The sequence below is a fragment of the Chiloscyllium plagiosum genome, chromosome 15, assembly GCF_004010195.1.
Source record: "Chiloscyllium plagiosum isolate BGI_BamShark_2017 chromosome 15, ASM401019v2, whole genome shotgun sequence".
In the NCBI taxonomy this organism is placed as follows: Eukaryota; Metazoa; Chordata; class Chondrichthyes; order Orectolobiformes; family Hemiscylliidae; genus Chiloscyllium; species Chiloscyllium plagiosum.
In genome coordinates this window covers 78,715,989-78,732,117 of record NC_057724.1, presented here as the reverse complement: position 1 = coordinate 78,732,117, position 16,129 = coordinate 78,715,989, and the positions used below count along the sequence as shown (strand labels likewise).

At 44.1% G+C, this 16,129-nt stretch overlaps 1 protein-coding gene across 1 annotated transcript in view; it reads right to left on the bottom strand.

Moving 5' to 3' along the window:
- mcf2a (MCF.2 cell line derived transforming sequence a) overlaps positions 1-16,129 on the bottom strand; it is a 175,636-nt gene that overhangs the window by 19,579 nt on the left and 139,928 nt on the right. Inside the window, exons 19-22 of the mRNA XM_043705219.1 lie at positions 12,061-12,153; positions 8,531-8,656; positions 5,120-5,341; positions 761-853 (exon numbers count right to left, since the gene is read on the bottom strand). Of these exons, the coding sequence (XP_043561154.1) occupies positions 761-853; positions 5,120-5,341; positions 8,531-8,656; positions 12,061-12,153 (534 nt within the window). The remainder of the gene's footprint in view (positions 1-760; positions 854-5,119; positions 5,342-8,530; positions 8,657-12,060; positions 12,154-16,129) is intronic.

The following is a 16,129-nucleotide window of genomic DNA, read 5'->3' as shown; positions in this document are numbered from 1 at the left end:
CTGGGTCCCACTACCTACAGCTCTCACTCTCTCTCTCTCTCTCTCTCTTTCTCTTTCTCCACCAGCTTTGAAAAGGAGCAAACATTTCTACTAGGAGAATTGTAACCAGCTGGGGACTTCAGGCCACAGTTCAGGCCTTGGTCTCCCATTGGCTCCAGTATAACTTTTACACAAGGTGTAACCAGGGACTGCCATCCCTCAGCTCCCCAGAATGTGGGAACTCTCAACAGAAGGGAGGGAGCTCTGAAGATGGTGCAATGTCCCTTACAATTACCAATAGGCAAGTCCTGGAGAGAATGCCTCAGCTGCACCATCAGTGCTTTTTTCAAAATTCATTGACAAGATGTTGTCCTTCCCGAATTGCCCAGAGGGCACTTAACAGTGAATCACATTGCTGTGGGTCTGGAATCACATGCAGGCCAGATCAGGTAAGGGTGGCTGTTTCCTTCCCTAAAGAACATTAGTGAACCAGATGGGTTTTTTTCTAAATAATCAACAACAGTTTCATGGTCATCATTAGATTCTTAGTTTCAAATTCTTTGCTGAATTCAAATTCCACCATCTGCCATGGCAGGATTTGAACCCAGGGTTCCCACAACATGTCCTGGGTCTCTGCATTAACAGTTTGGGGACAATACCACTGGGCAAACAGTGGAATAGTTGAGCCCTGCAATAAAAGAAGGAATAGTTGAGCCCTGCAATTAGAAGCAAGTCAAATCTTCCAAACCCACCCGATCAATCCTGACTGCAATAAACTCACTTGAATGAGATACACTTCTTCACGGCCACTGTTCCAGACTTCAAACTTCCGCCGATCTCCTTTAACATTCTCCGTGATTCCGACAGCGCTCATCTGACAAATAAACCACAAGAAATATTACATTCCACCATTCTCCTCTCAGTCGCAAGTCACAGCATTAGATTTGTCAGCAGTATGTTTGAAAAGAGCTGTACAAAACCCCTGGTTAGACCTCATTCGGAGTAGGGAAAGCAGTCCCGGGCACCAGACCTTAGGATAGACTGGCCTTGAAGGGAATACAGTGTTGGTTTACAAGAATGATACCTGGACTGCAGAGCTTAAGTTATGAAGAGATTGTACAAATTAGACCGGTTTTCTCTAGAATTTAGAAAGTTAAGGGGTGATCTGATCCAAGTCTTCCAGATATTAACAGGAAAAGACAGATTAGACACACTATTTCCACTGATTGGGGATTCCAAGGCTAGGGGCCATAATATGGGCAGCATGGTGGCACAGTGGTTAGCAGCGCCAGAGACCCGGGTTCAATTCCCACCTCGGGCAACTGGCTGTGTGGAGTTTGCATGTTCTCCCTGTGTCTGTGTGGGTTTCCTCCCACAGTTCAAAAATATGCAGGTTAGGTGAATTGGCTATGCTAAATTGCCCGTAGCGTTAGGTAAAGGGGTAAGTGTAGGGGAATGGGTCTGGGTGGGTTGCTCTTCGGAGGGTCGGTGTGAACTTGTTGGGCCGAAGGGCCTGTTTCCATACTGTAAGTAATCTAATCTATAAGATTTAGGACCAGACTGCTCAGGAAGGATGTTAGGAAACACTTAAAGGGTGGAAGAGGTTTGGAACTCTCTTCTACAAATGGCAACGAACACTGGATCAGTTGTTAATTTTAAATCTAAGATTTGTTTTTGTTCAGTCAAGGTATTCAGGGATGTGGGCCAATGGCGGCTGTATAGAGTTAGGTGACAGACCAACCATGATGTCACTGAAAGGCAAGGAAGGCTGAGTGGTCTGCTTCTGTTGTTATGTAGATGTAACAACAACAGGTCAATAACTACAGGAATCAATTGCAAAAGGCTAGTGCTCTCTTGCTGTGAGTCGGAATTATTAGACTAATTACGTTGACCCAGATTCCGTGGTGAAATCGTTTGCATTCACTGTCATCACTTCACTGAAACTGATATCTGCACATTCACAGCGGAGTGTGGCGGTGGGTATGAGGTTCTGAAAGTCTTTTCATCAACGGGATGGGTGGGGAGAGAAGTAGAGCCTTGATATATTTTTAAGGCAGAGGTAGATAGGGGGCGAAAGGTTAGCAGCGGTAGGTGGGAATGTGGAGTGGAGGTTTAGATTAGCCATGGCCTACTTAAATAGCGCAGAAGGAAGGTGGGGCTGAATGACCCACTGCTGAAACTCCCTAACCCACTGCCAGGAAACAATGGGGAATCTATAGATTAATTAATTAATGGAATCTTTCACTTTACACTAAATATATCTTGAAAATATTAACTCCATAATTACTGAACACACTCATTAATGCTGAAAAAGATTTCTTTTATTTGATAACTAACAAGTTCTTGCATTGCAATAAAAAAGGTATTTTAATTTACTTTCCATAGTTGTCTTATCTTGTGGTTTTAGTTTTCATCTTAATCCAATCACAAATCCGGTAGACTGATGTGGCAGTAATTGGCCGGGTTGGATTTGTTCTGCTTTTTGTGGTACAGGACACACCTGGGCAATTTTCCACATTGTTGGCTAGATGCCAGTGTTGTAACTGTACTGGAACAGCTTGGCCAGGGCAGCGGCAAGTTCTGGAGCACGAGTCTTCAGTACTATTGCCGGAATGTTGTCAGGGTCCATAGTCTTTGCAATATCCAGTGTCTCCAACTGTTTCTGGATATCACGTGGAGTGAATGGAATTGGCTGGAGACTGGTAGCTGTGATTTTGGGGATCACTGGAGGAGGCCGAGATGCATCATCCACTCGGCACTTCTGGCTAAATGTTGCTGTGAATTATTTGGCATTTTTCTTTGTATTAATGTTCTGGGCTCCCCCATCATTGAGGATCAGGATATTTGTAGAGCCACCCCTCCATTTCCTGATGGTTCTGTTGTCCACCGAGACTCACAGCTGGATGTGGCAAGGCTTCAGAGCCTAGAGCTGGTCTGATGGTAATGGGATCATTAGGGTCGTCCGGTACGGGGCCACAGTTATTTTCACTTTCTGGGGTATAAAGTTAATTGATATTGGATACTGTTATATTGCTAAAATACCAAAAGGTGCTTTGCAACTTAAATAAAATGTGATGCTCAGTTTTAGCTGTACAAGACAGCATTGCTTTTGCAGCAGACACAGAGTTACATTATTGAGCCTGAATGGCACCAGGAGTTACCGAGTTAAGGAAATTCTGCCTGATGATAGCCCTCAGATTGGTCAAGCTACAGTTTACTACAGATTTGTAAGAGTAGCACAAACAGAAAACATCCCTCTCCCCGTCTTGGTGTGAGTGAGTGAAAAGACCAAATAAAAGATGGTTAAAAGAACGAATTCTAACACGAGAAAAGATTTAGGTTCACGAGATCAACTATCAAATCAAACACCGACCATCAGCCGATAGACAACATTGAGACATCCTCACTCAAATTTTAAAAAAGTCAGAAATAACTATCACCTTGTGACCTGGATTTTTGATCTTTAGAATTTTATTTTCTCTATTTTGATACTTTCCAATCATAAGGTGTGTGTCAAACTGTTTGTCTGTTGCCTGTCTTTCCTGTGAATGAATGTGTGTATGTTTGGGGTTTTAAAGGAGGATAGCTTAAGGTGCATCATGGATTGGGAATCTATTCTCTGCCATTTGTTAAGGAAAATATTTGTTTATAATAAATACTTATTTCCCTGTTAATGATGAAAGCCGGCACAAATTACTTTTGTCCAGAACAGCTTTGATTAAACTGGAAAAGAATGGTTCCAGTTTAACCAGCCCTGATTCAAAGATTGGCAGTACTGCAGTGTGAAAAGTAGTGCATTCTGCTTTTCAGAAACTTCCAGTGGTTAAATAAAAATAATGTACAAGGCAAGATTAATAAGTTTGCAGATGACAGTAAAATAGGTGGTATCGTGGACAGTGAGGAAGGTTATCAGAAATTGCAGCCGGGCCTTGATCAGCTGGAGAAGTGGGGTGAGAAATGGCAAACGGAGTTTAATATCGATAAGAGTGAGGGCCTGCATTTTGGAAAATCAATCAAGGTAGGAGTTTCATGGTGAATGGTCAGCCCTTAAGGAGCATAGTGGAACAGAGGGACCTTGGAGTTCAGGTACACAGTTCTCTGAAAGTCAGGTAGACAGGGCAGTGAAGAAGGCTTTTGGCACACTGGCCTTCATCAGTATATATTGAGTGTAGATGTTGGGAAGTTATGTTACAGTTACACAGGACATTGGTGAGGCTGCACTTAGGGTATTATGTTCAGTTTTGGTCACTTTGTTATAAGAAGGATGTTATTAAACTGGAAAGAGTGCAGAAGAAATTTACAAGGATGTTGCCAGGACTCAATGGTCTGAGTTATAGGGAGAGGTTGGACAAACTAGGGTTTTTTTCTTTAGAGCGTAGGAGATTGAAGGGGGATTTTATAGAAGTGTATAAGATCATGAGAGAGCCTTTTCCCTGGGTTGGGGAATCGAGGACTAGAGGGCATCAGTTTAAGTTTAGAGGGGAAAGAATAAGAGGGAACCTGAGAGCCAACGTTTTTACACAGAGGGATATATGTATATGGAATGAACTGCCATTGCAAGTGGTTGAGGAGGGTACATTAACAACATTTAAAAGGTATTTGGACAAATACATGGATAGGAAAGAATTAGAAGGATATGGGCCAAGTGCAGGGAAATGGGGTAGGACATTTTGTTCGCCATGGACCAGCTTGGGCCAAAGGGCTTGTAGTACAATTTTACACACACCAAATTCTAACTTCCAACCTCCCAATCTACAATTACTCTACCCAAATTCGCAACACACCCACTGTCCAAGGATATGCAGGCTAGGTGGATTGATCAGGGGAAATGCAGGGTTACAGGGATAGGGCTGAGTCTGGGTGGGATGCTCTCTTGGGGGCAATGTGGACTCGGTGGGCCAAATGGCCTACTTCTACATTGTAGAGATTACATGAAGTTCCACAAGTGTAACAGTGTCAGTAACTCGCTGCTCGTGATGAGCAGCCTCCCAAAAAGGGGAAAGGGCTGGAGCTGGGTGTCTCTCACAACAGAATCCTTGTGTGGAATAGCAATCCTGGGGCACGGGAACACTGAATTTACCCCCAGAGCAATAGCACAACTGAGAAACACAACAGCAAATGGTGAGATTCGCTGTCTTACTTTTAAGAAATGTTTGAAACTGTAAGAAGGTGCTTTGTCATAACCTTCTCCATGCTCCTCGCGTTTCTTACAGAACAGAAGTGCTGTCTCGTGAAGGAATAGGTGGCGTTGCATGGGTTTGAAGCGAGCGAGATCCTTCATTTTGGTGGGACCTTTCTTGTGGTTGATCCAGACATTGAACGAGCCCTGCATCAAAAGTGGACCAAATTCTTCCAGGTTGCCCTGTCAATCAAAACCATTAGATGATTCTTCTGCTGAGACTCCACTGTCTAATATTAACAAAATTACTTAATAATCAATATAAAATTTATATGTTTAACTGTCATTACCAACATTTGTTCCTTTTTTTTCCAAGAGCATTTTCCTAAATGCAATCTTGATCTGTTACTGGAAAGTCCCATATTTCTTGTCTAAATGTCCTCGAGAATGTGGTGGCTAGCTACCAATTGCAACCAGGGCAGACTGTATGCTGAAAGTGCCCCCACTGTGTTTATGCCTCTGATCCCTCTTAGTCAAAAATACCTTAGCATATCCCACATCTTACCATTACCATCAGCTGGAGACCAGGTTCACCAGAGAATGCAGGAGGGTCAAGGGCATTACTGGACACTCCTAAATGTGAGCTGATCACCCCCTGGTGAAGCTGAAACATGGCGTTCCCAGTGAGACAAACAGCAGAGGCAGTGTGCAATAAACAGAGCTAAAGTGATCCTACAACCAACGGATCAGATCAAAGGCTCTGCAGTCCTGTTACGTTCAGTCATGAATGGTGGTGGACAATGAAACAACTCACTGGAGGAAGAAGCTGCATAAATATCCCCACCCTCAATGATCGAAGAGCCCAGCACATCAATGTGAAAACTAAGGCCAGAAGTGCCAAGTGGATGAGCCACCTCGGCCTCCTCCAGTAGTCCCCAGCATTGCAGGTCTTCAGCCGATTTGATTCCCCCCACGTGATCTCAAGAAACAGTTGGAGTCCCTGGATACTGCAAAGGCTATGGGCCCTGACAACGTTCCAGCAATAATACTGAAGACTTGTGCTCCAGCCCTTACTCTCGATCATCAGTAAAGTGATGGTATAGGTCATTGGCAGTGCTCTCAAATTATGCTTACTCAGTAATAACCTGCTCAGTAATGCCCAGGTTGGGTTCTGCCAGGGCCGCTCAACCCCTGACTTCATTACAGCCTTGGTTCAAACATGGACAAAAGAGCTGAATTCCAGAGGGGAGGGGAGAGTAACAGTTGCATTTGATCAAATGTAGCCGAGTTCAAGGAATCCTGAACAAAACCGGAATCAATGGGTATCAAAGAAACTCTCCATTGGTTGGAGTCCCACATGGCAAATAGGAAGATGGTTGTGATTGTTGGAGGGTCAGTCATCTCAGCCCCAGGACATTTCTGCAGGAGTCCCTCAGGGTAGTGCCCTCGGCCCAACCATCTTCAGCTGCTTCATCAATGACCTTCCCTCCATCATAAGGTCAGGAGCAGGGATGTTTACCGATGATTGCACTATGGTCAGCACCATTCACGACTCTTTAGATACTGAAGCAACTGCAACAAGATCTGGACAATATCCAGATTTGGAATGACAAGTGACAAGTAACATTCATGCTATGCAAATGTCAGGTTATGACCATCACCAATAAGACACAATCTAATTATCACTCCTTGACATTAAATGGGGGATTTGACAATGATAATGCCATGACCAATATCCAGGGGGTTACCATTGACCAGAAAAGGAACTGGACTAGCCATATAACTATAATGCCTACAAGAGCAGGATCAAGGCTAGGAATCCTGCAGTGAGTAACTCACCTCCTGATTCCCCAAAGCTTGTCCACCATTGATATGGGCTGAAAATGTGTTGCTGGAAAAGCGCAGCAGGTCAGGCAGCATCCAGGGAACAGGAGAATCGACGTTTCGGGCATAAGCCCTTCTTCAGGAGATTCCTGAAGAAGGGCTTATGCCCAAAACGTCGATTCTCCTGTTCCCTGGATGCTGCCTGACCTGCTGCGCTTTTCCAGCAACACATTTTCAGCTCTGATCTCCAGCATCTGCAGACCTCACTTTCTCCACCATTGATAAGGCACAACTCAGGAGTGTGATGGAATACTCCCCACTTGCCTGGATGGGTGCAGCTCCAACAACACTCAAGGAGTTGACTGGCAGCACATCTCTCATCAACAGCACTGTGGGTCTCCCTACACACGTGGTTCATGGAAGTGGCTCAGCACCAACGTCTTGGGGGGAATAGCAATGGGGGAATTGATAAAAGAAAAATACTGGACTCTACAGAGAGATGAATGAACCACTCTCTAAATCTTGAGACGCAGACATTCAGAGGTGAACTAAGATGAAAAGTCTTAGGTCATAAATACACCTTAAAACCCAAAGGAAGTGTGTCCTTTTTTTCATTCAGTCACTGAATAAGGGCGTCACTGGCTGGGTCAGCATTTATTGCTCATTCCTAATTACCCAGAGGGCAGTTCAGAGTCAACCACATTGCTGTGGGTCTGAAGTCATGTGTAGGCCAGACTAGATAAAAATGGCAGTTTCCCTTCCCTAATATGGAGGTGCTGGTGTTGGACTGAGGTGAACAAGGTCAGAAGTCACATGACACCAGGTTATAGTCCAACAGGTTTTTTTTTAAACCGCAAGATTTTGGAGCACTGCTCCTTTGTCAGGTGAAGTCCATCTTTTTCAGCTCTTACACCTGATGAAGGGGCAGTGCTCTGAAGGTTTGTGATTTCAAATTAACCTGTTGGACTGTAACCATTTTTTGTGTCATGTGACCTCTTGACCTTCTCTAATGGACGTTAGTGAACCAGATGGATTTTTACAACAATCCAATACTTTGATAAGTACTGTCACTGAAAGCAGCTTATAATTTGCTGGCTATGCTACCATATACAATCACCCACTGGAGGTGAATTAACAGAATGAGAAATAAGAAACAAAAACAGAAAACTGCTGGAAAAGCTCAGCCGGTCTGGCAGCATCTGCGGAGTGAAATCAGAGTTAACATTTCTGGTCGAGTAACCCTGCCTCAGAACTGGGACTCGAGTTCTGAGGCAGGATCACTCGACTCAAAACATTAACTGATGTCTCTCCACAGAAGCTGCCAAACCTGTTGAGCTTTTCCAACAATTTCTGTTTTTGTTTCTGGTTTCCAGCATCCACAGTTCTTTTCAGCATTTTATTTTCCGGGAGAAATAAGCTGAGCAGGTAAATTACTTTGGCGTTTGGATTGTAATGTTTAATTCAGTTGCAACCTTATCAACACCTTGTTTTGCACAGCTCTCAGTTTCCTTGGCAATGCAAGAGCTCAAAAATATTGGAATAAATGCATGTTTTTTCCTCATTAATTGATGTTAAGGGTCAGTTACTCCTTCCCAAAGAGGCACTCACATTATATCCTGTGATAGCAATCTGGTGCATGGAGTCATTCACTGACTTCAGTAAGTTCAACATAGCTGTGAGAGCTTCATGTAACTCCTGGGTTCCTTCACCATTACTGCTGAACCTCAATAATTCCTGCCAGGAGACAGTAATTTGCAAATTACTTCAGAGAAATACCTCATTAGCTCAAAGAGTTGCACTTGACAGCATCTTTCTGGATGGTTGGTGTTTCTATAAAAGAGCAGAGGATTATTTACGTTCACATGTCATCAGGGTTAAAACTGTGGACTAGCAACTTAACAAATGATGTTTTAAAACCAAGTACTGTGGAAGGAATTGCTGCACTTTTAAGAAAGGCTTACTGGTATTTACACAACTGCTTTGTTGAAGTGGTTAGGGGCTAGGGGATGATGTTTCTGAATGGTATGACACCACAGGAATGGATGTTGAGAGTGATTTGACAGGAAACAAGTAGCTGATTTGGTTTGTGCAATTGTGACCTATCATGGAAGCCACATTGCCTAATGAGAAATCACTGATTGGTTCTGGGATTGCTGAACTGCTTGTGAGTATAAAGAGTACAGTGAGGAAGTCTTTGGATCACTGGAAGGGCAGATTATGTGTGTGTGTGAAAGAGAAAGCATCTGTGTGTGTGTGAGAGAGAGAGAGAGCGTGTGTCTCTCTCTTCAGTAAAAGTCTCTTTAACATGGAGAAAGCAGTTTTCCTCTCTGACCAGTTGCTATAAGCTGCTGCCTCTAACCAGTAATGAAGAGACTTTGCAGTTTGTGCACCAATTGCTCAGTACTTCCTGCAAAGCAGATCAGGAACCTGGAGAAAGGAAAGTGAAGAGCAGCAAGTCCTGTCAAGTCAAAAGGAACATCCCAACAGACCCTGTGGACTATGGCTCCAGGCTGTTTTCATTTAATCCGTGAAACTAACATTTTTTGTCTGTATCTGTGAGCTGCGGTTTTAAAAGGGGATTAGAGTTGTAACTAGTAGAGCGATATGTTGATAATTTATAGCTGTTCACTTGCGATTAGAAGGTACTCATCAGTAATAGACGGTAGTTCTTATTAAGTACAGGAATCTGGTCAGGGTGTTGTTGTTCACCCGATTCCATCACCTGATTTGATTTATTTTTTGTCATGTGTATTTATTACAAACACAGTGAAAAGTGTTTAGTCTCGCCATTCTCTAGTGCCACCTTAAAACACAGAAAATAAATCGAAATTCAGAATATACAGTCAGAAAAATAAAGCAACAATATTCATCTTTGAGTCTTTGGTTTATCAGATCCTGGTTCTAGCTCAGCGTGTAGCCTGGATCCAGGCTGCTCTGCCCCGGATTCTTGAGTACCTGACACTAAACTGACCACACAGCTGTAACTGCACTGTGCTGCTAGAGTTGCTAATCCCTGGTGCCACCTCACCTCCACCAACACTGCCAATGGGACTGACCACGCCGAAGCAGCCACTGCCAGGGCCACAGAGTCCTGTGCTGGGACTGAACTCACCGCCATCTATGCTGTTAGGCGTCCAGGCCTAGCTGCAGACCTGGAGCCTCAGCTCAGCCTGCCAGTCAGAACCAGGGGGGCTGAAGCCTAGGCCCTGCTCCTCACTCGCCGGGAAACCTCAGACTGGGCTGGAGCTGCATCTGCCTTGACCTGTCGCTGCTACTGCCACTGCCACTGCCTCCTTCATTGTTTACTCAACCCCGCCAGGGCTATACCACCATCTTTGTCCACCATGGCATGGACGGCCCACTCTAGCCAATACTTCACCAACCGAGGTGAAAATGTAAGAGAAAGAGTTTAAAGGGAAAAGGAAGGCAAAAGTAAAAAGAAAAGAAAAGCACACAGATGTAGATGAGCCCTGGGCGCAGTAGCCCCAATGCAGCTAATCCGTTGCCGCCATCTTGGATATAAATTGGGGACTTTATGTGTTTTGATTAAATCATTCACTTTTGTGGTGACCCCAAAAGCAGAGGAGCTTGAGAATCCTTTCCCAAGTCCTGGGGCGGCACAGTGGCTCATTGGTTAGCATTACTGCTTCACAGCACCAAAGATCCAGGTTCAATTCCAGCCTTGGGCGACTGTCTGTGTGGAGTTTGCACGTTCGCCCCGTGTCTGCATTGGTTTCTTCCCACAGTCCAAAGTTGTGCAAGTGTGGTAGGATGGCCATGGGAAAAGCAGGGATAGGGTAGGGGGGCTGAGTGGAATGCTGTTTGGAGGGTCAGGATGGGTTGAATGGTCTGCTTCCATACAGTATGATTCTATAAGTGGGTTGTAACATCAGTTTCTTGGACCCTTACTCTGAGATGTGAGCTCCTCTGTTAAACCACTTTGTAAGACAGTGCAGTTTCACTGGGAGACAGAGGAAACGGAGGAGGGACAGAACAGAGCAGAAACATGTCCAACAGGACAGCATTAGCAAAGGGAGAAGGGTGCTGTTCAGATGGAGAAATGAACATAGCAACTTTTACTGTTTACTGAGACTTAGGCACAGTTGCTAACAATGAAGAAACGTACTTGTATGAAATTATTCTGTCCTCTTATTTATAACAGCATATAATGTAACAGTTTTACAAAATTTCAAATAAAAGTTGAGTGAATTAAGAGAAAAAAGGTTAAAATAGTGGACAGCATAATTTACGTTAACTATTACAACAACCATGCTTTCATTTTCGAATCATGTGTATTTTTGAAGTTATATTTCAAAAAAGCATCCTCTTGTAGACAATGGAACGTAGCCACATTTTTCAAGTACTTGATCTTGACTCTTGCTGAAAGTCTCCAAGGCTTTTGCAAAGAATGAGCTAAGTTGTTGCACAGCAAGATCCCACAAACAGTCCTGAGGTGAGGAGTCATTTCTTTTTATTTTGGCTGATCTTGGTTGAGGGTGGAATGGTGATTAGGGAGCTACAAAGCTCTCTGCCCTCCTTTGAAGAGTGTGCCTTCCTGGGTAGTGTTCTGGATAGTGTGGCTAAAGCTGCTTTCCAGATGCAAACACTGAGGCTGTGTACTTCCAGCTAAAGGAAGTACACAGCCTCAGCAGATTCCAAAGCATTTTACAACCAAGAGATCATGCCGCAAGGTCAATTACTTTTCATCAGAAATGGAAAGTGTGAACTTTCCAACTTCCTGGAACATTCCTGGTATCTTCCAGTTCTGACAGAGGGCCATTGACCTGAAACATTAACTGTGTTTCTCTCTCACTGACATTGACTGGCCTCCTGAGTTTCTCCAGCATTTGTGTTTTTTTTATTTCAGCTCACTGGCAATGTGCGGTATTTAACCTTTGCATCTCTGGAAATGGATTATCCAGCTGTGGTCACAATGCTGTTTGTGGGAGTTTGATGTGTACCAACTGGTTGCTGCATTTCTTAAACTACCACAGCAACTCCCCTTCAGAAAGAAAAATACTTACCTGACTGGTAGAGCTGGAGGATGGGAAAGGTACTATAGAAATGTAAGTCTCAGAGTAGGGTGAACATGGTCGTGGAGTCTGCTGTGGTTCTGCTACAACAGCTCAGTGACGTACCTTCAGTAATAGCTGGTACTTTGTTAACCGTTGAATGGGTTTTAGTAAGTATGAGTCCAGCCCAAGTTTATGGTCTAGTTTACGTTGACATTCCTGGTAAAGAGCATACAAGTTAGGAAAGAGACAATGATATCAGCTCTGAAAAAAATACCAAGCAACTCTGAATCTGATCTAAATGGATCACTGCAACAGCTGAGAGGGAAGAATATAAGAAATGGGAGCAGGAATAGACCATTCAGCCCCTCAAGCTGCCCCTCCATGTCTGCTCTCCTGTTCCAACTCACTTTTCTCGCTCATTCCCCACATCACTTGGTTCCCTGAGAGATCAGAACTTTCTATCATAGCCCAGAAGATCTTCAATGGTACAGCATGCAAAGCCCTCTGGGTTAGATAGTTCTAAAGATACATGAATCTCTGAATGAAGACATTTACATGCTCTCAAATCCTCTCAGGGAGTCCAGGAAAATACAGCTTTGACCACAACCAGATCAGCCATGATCTTATTAAATAGCAGAGGAAGCTCAAAAAGCCAAAGAGTCTGCTCCTTCTCCGAAACCCCCTGTTCCTATTGACCCTTATCCTGAGGCTCTGCCCTCATGTTCTAGACTCCCTTCTGCCAGATTAAAAATCTGTCAATGTTTCAGCGATGATGTGGAGGTGCCAGTGCTGGACTGAGGTGGACAGAATCAGAAGTCACACGACACCAAGTTACAGATGTAATATTAAAAGATTAAATGGGAATATCTCTCTGGGCATTAAAGTAATATTAAAGAGTTAAACTGCACTCGGTGAACATTCTGGAAGTGGGTGGGGACGACAGTCATGAATGCGAATGACCCCCATTCCATTTAGACAGTCATTTACTACTACACCCCTGCTATTATCAAATTAAACTATAATTCAATCTCTTCCATTCAGAAATGCTTTCCCCTAAAGCTAGGTATGTCGCACCTACATTGTCTTGGGGAATCACTGAGTCAGGAAATTGTCTGCATAATGATTCTCCAGGATTAGGGCATTTACATGTGCATTATCTCTAAGGATGATCTCAGCCTGCCATTGTACCTGGGGTAACATGTGACTGTGAGGGAGTGGCCCGAGTATCTGTGAAGGGATGTGTCTTCTTTGTGGAGGGCCTCACTTTGACTCGATCTCACACACCTGCAAGGGGAGTCAAAGGGGGACACCGAGCTTGCACAGGCTTTAGTAAACTTTAATTGTTTGCACAAGTTGGTGTGTGCGAACTGCATCTCATGTGTGAAACCTCAGGAAAAGAACCTAACACAGTCTAACAGGTTCATGTGAAACCATGGGCTTTCGGAGCTCTGTTCCTTCATGAGGTGAAGTGAGAGGGAAGCCCACAATCAGAGAATTTATAGGTAGAGAGATCAAGGGCAGAGAGATCAAAAGATCAATTAGTGTGAGTGGAGTATCGAATAATAAGTCTCTGCAGGTGACCAAGAGTGTCAGATAGTGTGAGTAAAATGTCAACAGCTGAAAAACAAGGGAACAGATGACCTATAATATGAATAAATGAGGCAGAGAGTCAATTACAAAAATAAGGAGATGCTGGAGACAAGACAAATGACTGGAATAACATGATGGTATAAGAAGGGTTTATGCCCGAAACATCGATTCTCCTGCTCCTCAGATGCTGCCTGACCTGCTGTGCTTTTCCAGCACCACATTCTCAACTGATCTCCAGCATCTGCAGTCCTCCCTTTCTCTAGGTATAAGAGTTGCATTACCAAAATAATAGGTAATTCAAAACTGTACAAACTAATTAAGATAGAGAGATTACAACAATTTATCAAGGCGACGGTGTCAAAACAGGACAAGAAGGAAGATTTTATTGACGTAGAGGAGTATGGGGGGTTTTACATGGAGCACAATATGGACCCAAGTTGAGGTTATGTTTGTGGGCTCTAAGGTCCCCATTGATGGGTCAGTGGTAAGCATGCTGCCTCACAGCGCCAGGGACCTAGGTTCAATTCTACCCTCGGGTGACTGTGTGGAGTTTGCACATTCTCCCCTTGTCTGTATGGGTTTCCTCCAGGTGTTCCAGTTTCCTCCCACAGTCAAAGATGGGCAGGTTGGGTGGATTGGTCATGCTAAATTGCCCCATAGTCCCCAGGGATGTGCAGATTAGGGTGGATTACCCTGGACCAGGGTAGGGGTGTGGGTGTGGGTGGGATGTTCTTTGGAGGGTCAGTGGGCTGAATGGACTGCTTCCATACTGTAGGTAGTCTATTAACCTGCCAGACATTATCTTATGGTGTGAGAATGGTATTTCCACTAGTTCCACTGAATTGTGTCAGGGATTGCACTCCTCTTGGTAATTCTTCTAACTGCTGAAGATAGTGGGTACTGCACAACAGGAAGCCTCTAGAAACCAGACTGGCAATCAGACTAGAAGGATTACGTTATGTTAGGTTCCACAGATCATGCTTTTTTCCTCTTTAATACTGAGGATCAAAGTCAAGATGATAGAAGGATTTGATTGGAGAGTTGGGAAGAATGTGTTTTTTCTGCTAACTGGTATGGGAAAGGGCGATCTAGAATAAAGGGACACAGAGCATGCACAAAAGGGAATAAAAGACTTGCATTCCATAAAATGTAGGAACAGAAGTTGGCCATTCAGCTCTTCCAGTCTGCTTCACCCTTCAATGAGATCATGGCTGATCTGGTAATCCTCATCTTCACTTTCCCCTGCCTTTTCCCCATAACGCTTGGTTTCCTTCCTGATTAAAAAACTAAGCCTTGAATATATTTAATAACCCAGTTTTAACAGTCCTCTGCAATAAAAAAATCCACAGATTCATTTCCTTTGGAGAAGAAATTCCTTCTCATCTCTGTATTAAACGGGGGACCCCTAATTCTGAAATTATACCCTCAGGTTCTAGACTCTGTCACAAGGGAAAGAACCTCTCCAGACCTATCCTGTCAAGTCTCTAAGAATCTGGTATGTTCTGAAAAGGTTTGATCTCATTCTCTTAAACTTCAATGTCACCCTCGTCAATCTCTCCTCATAACACAGTACCTAGGATCAGTCTGGTGAACATTCTCTGCACTGCCTCCATGGCACAGTATCTTTCCTCAGATAAGGGGCTGAAAGCTATTCATAATATTCCATTCCGATAGATTCTTTTGGTATCAGATGTTTCAAGGTAACATAAGAACCAGAGCAGCAAACCCCCACAAATAGCATTGTCTCTTTATTCTTCCATGGGATGTGAGCACCATTGGCTGGGCCAGCATTTGCCACCCATCCCTAATTGCCCTTGCAAAGGTGGCGGCCAGCTGCCTTTTTGAGATGCTGTCCTTAAGACGGACGTTCCAGGATTTTGACCCAGCGACACTGAAGGAACTGTGATATATTTCCAAGTCAGGATGGGGAGTGGCTTGGAGGGGAACTTGCAGATGGAGGTGTTCTTGTGTATCTGCTGCCCTTGACCTTCTAGATGGTAAAGGTTGCACTGAGATTTGACCCATGACCCCACAAACTTCTGGATTACCACTGTCACCTTGGTAACACAAAGCTAGCAAGAGTCAGAAGCCCATCTCAGTCCACAGCTTCAAATTCCCACTGACGGCATCAAATGAATAGGTTACTGCCAATTACTTTAAACCTGTATCCTCTGCTTACGGACTCTTCTACCACTGAAAACTGTTTCCATCTATTTACTCAATCAAAACCCTTTCTGTTTTAAAATTGTTTTGTTAAATCTTGCCTTAACTTGCCTTCTAAATTGGTTTCTAAATTCTTGGAAGAGCAGGGTCAGATTAGAACAAGGTTGAAAATGTGTTGCTGGAAAAGCGCAGCAGGTCAGGTAGCATCCAAGGAGCAGGAGAATCGACATTTCGGGCATGAGCCCTTCTTCAGGAATGAGGAAAGTGTGTCCAGCAGGCTAAGGTAAAAGGTAGGGAGGAGGGACTTGGGGGAGTGGCATTGGAAACGTGATAGGTGGAAGGAGGTCAAGGTGAGGGTGATAGGCCGGAGTGGGGGTGGGGGCGGAGAGGCCAGGAAGAAGATTGCAGGTTAGGAAGGTGGTGCTGAATTCGAGGGTTG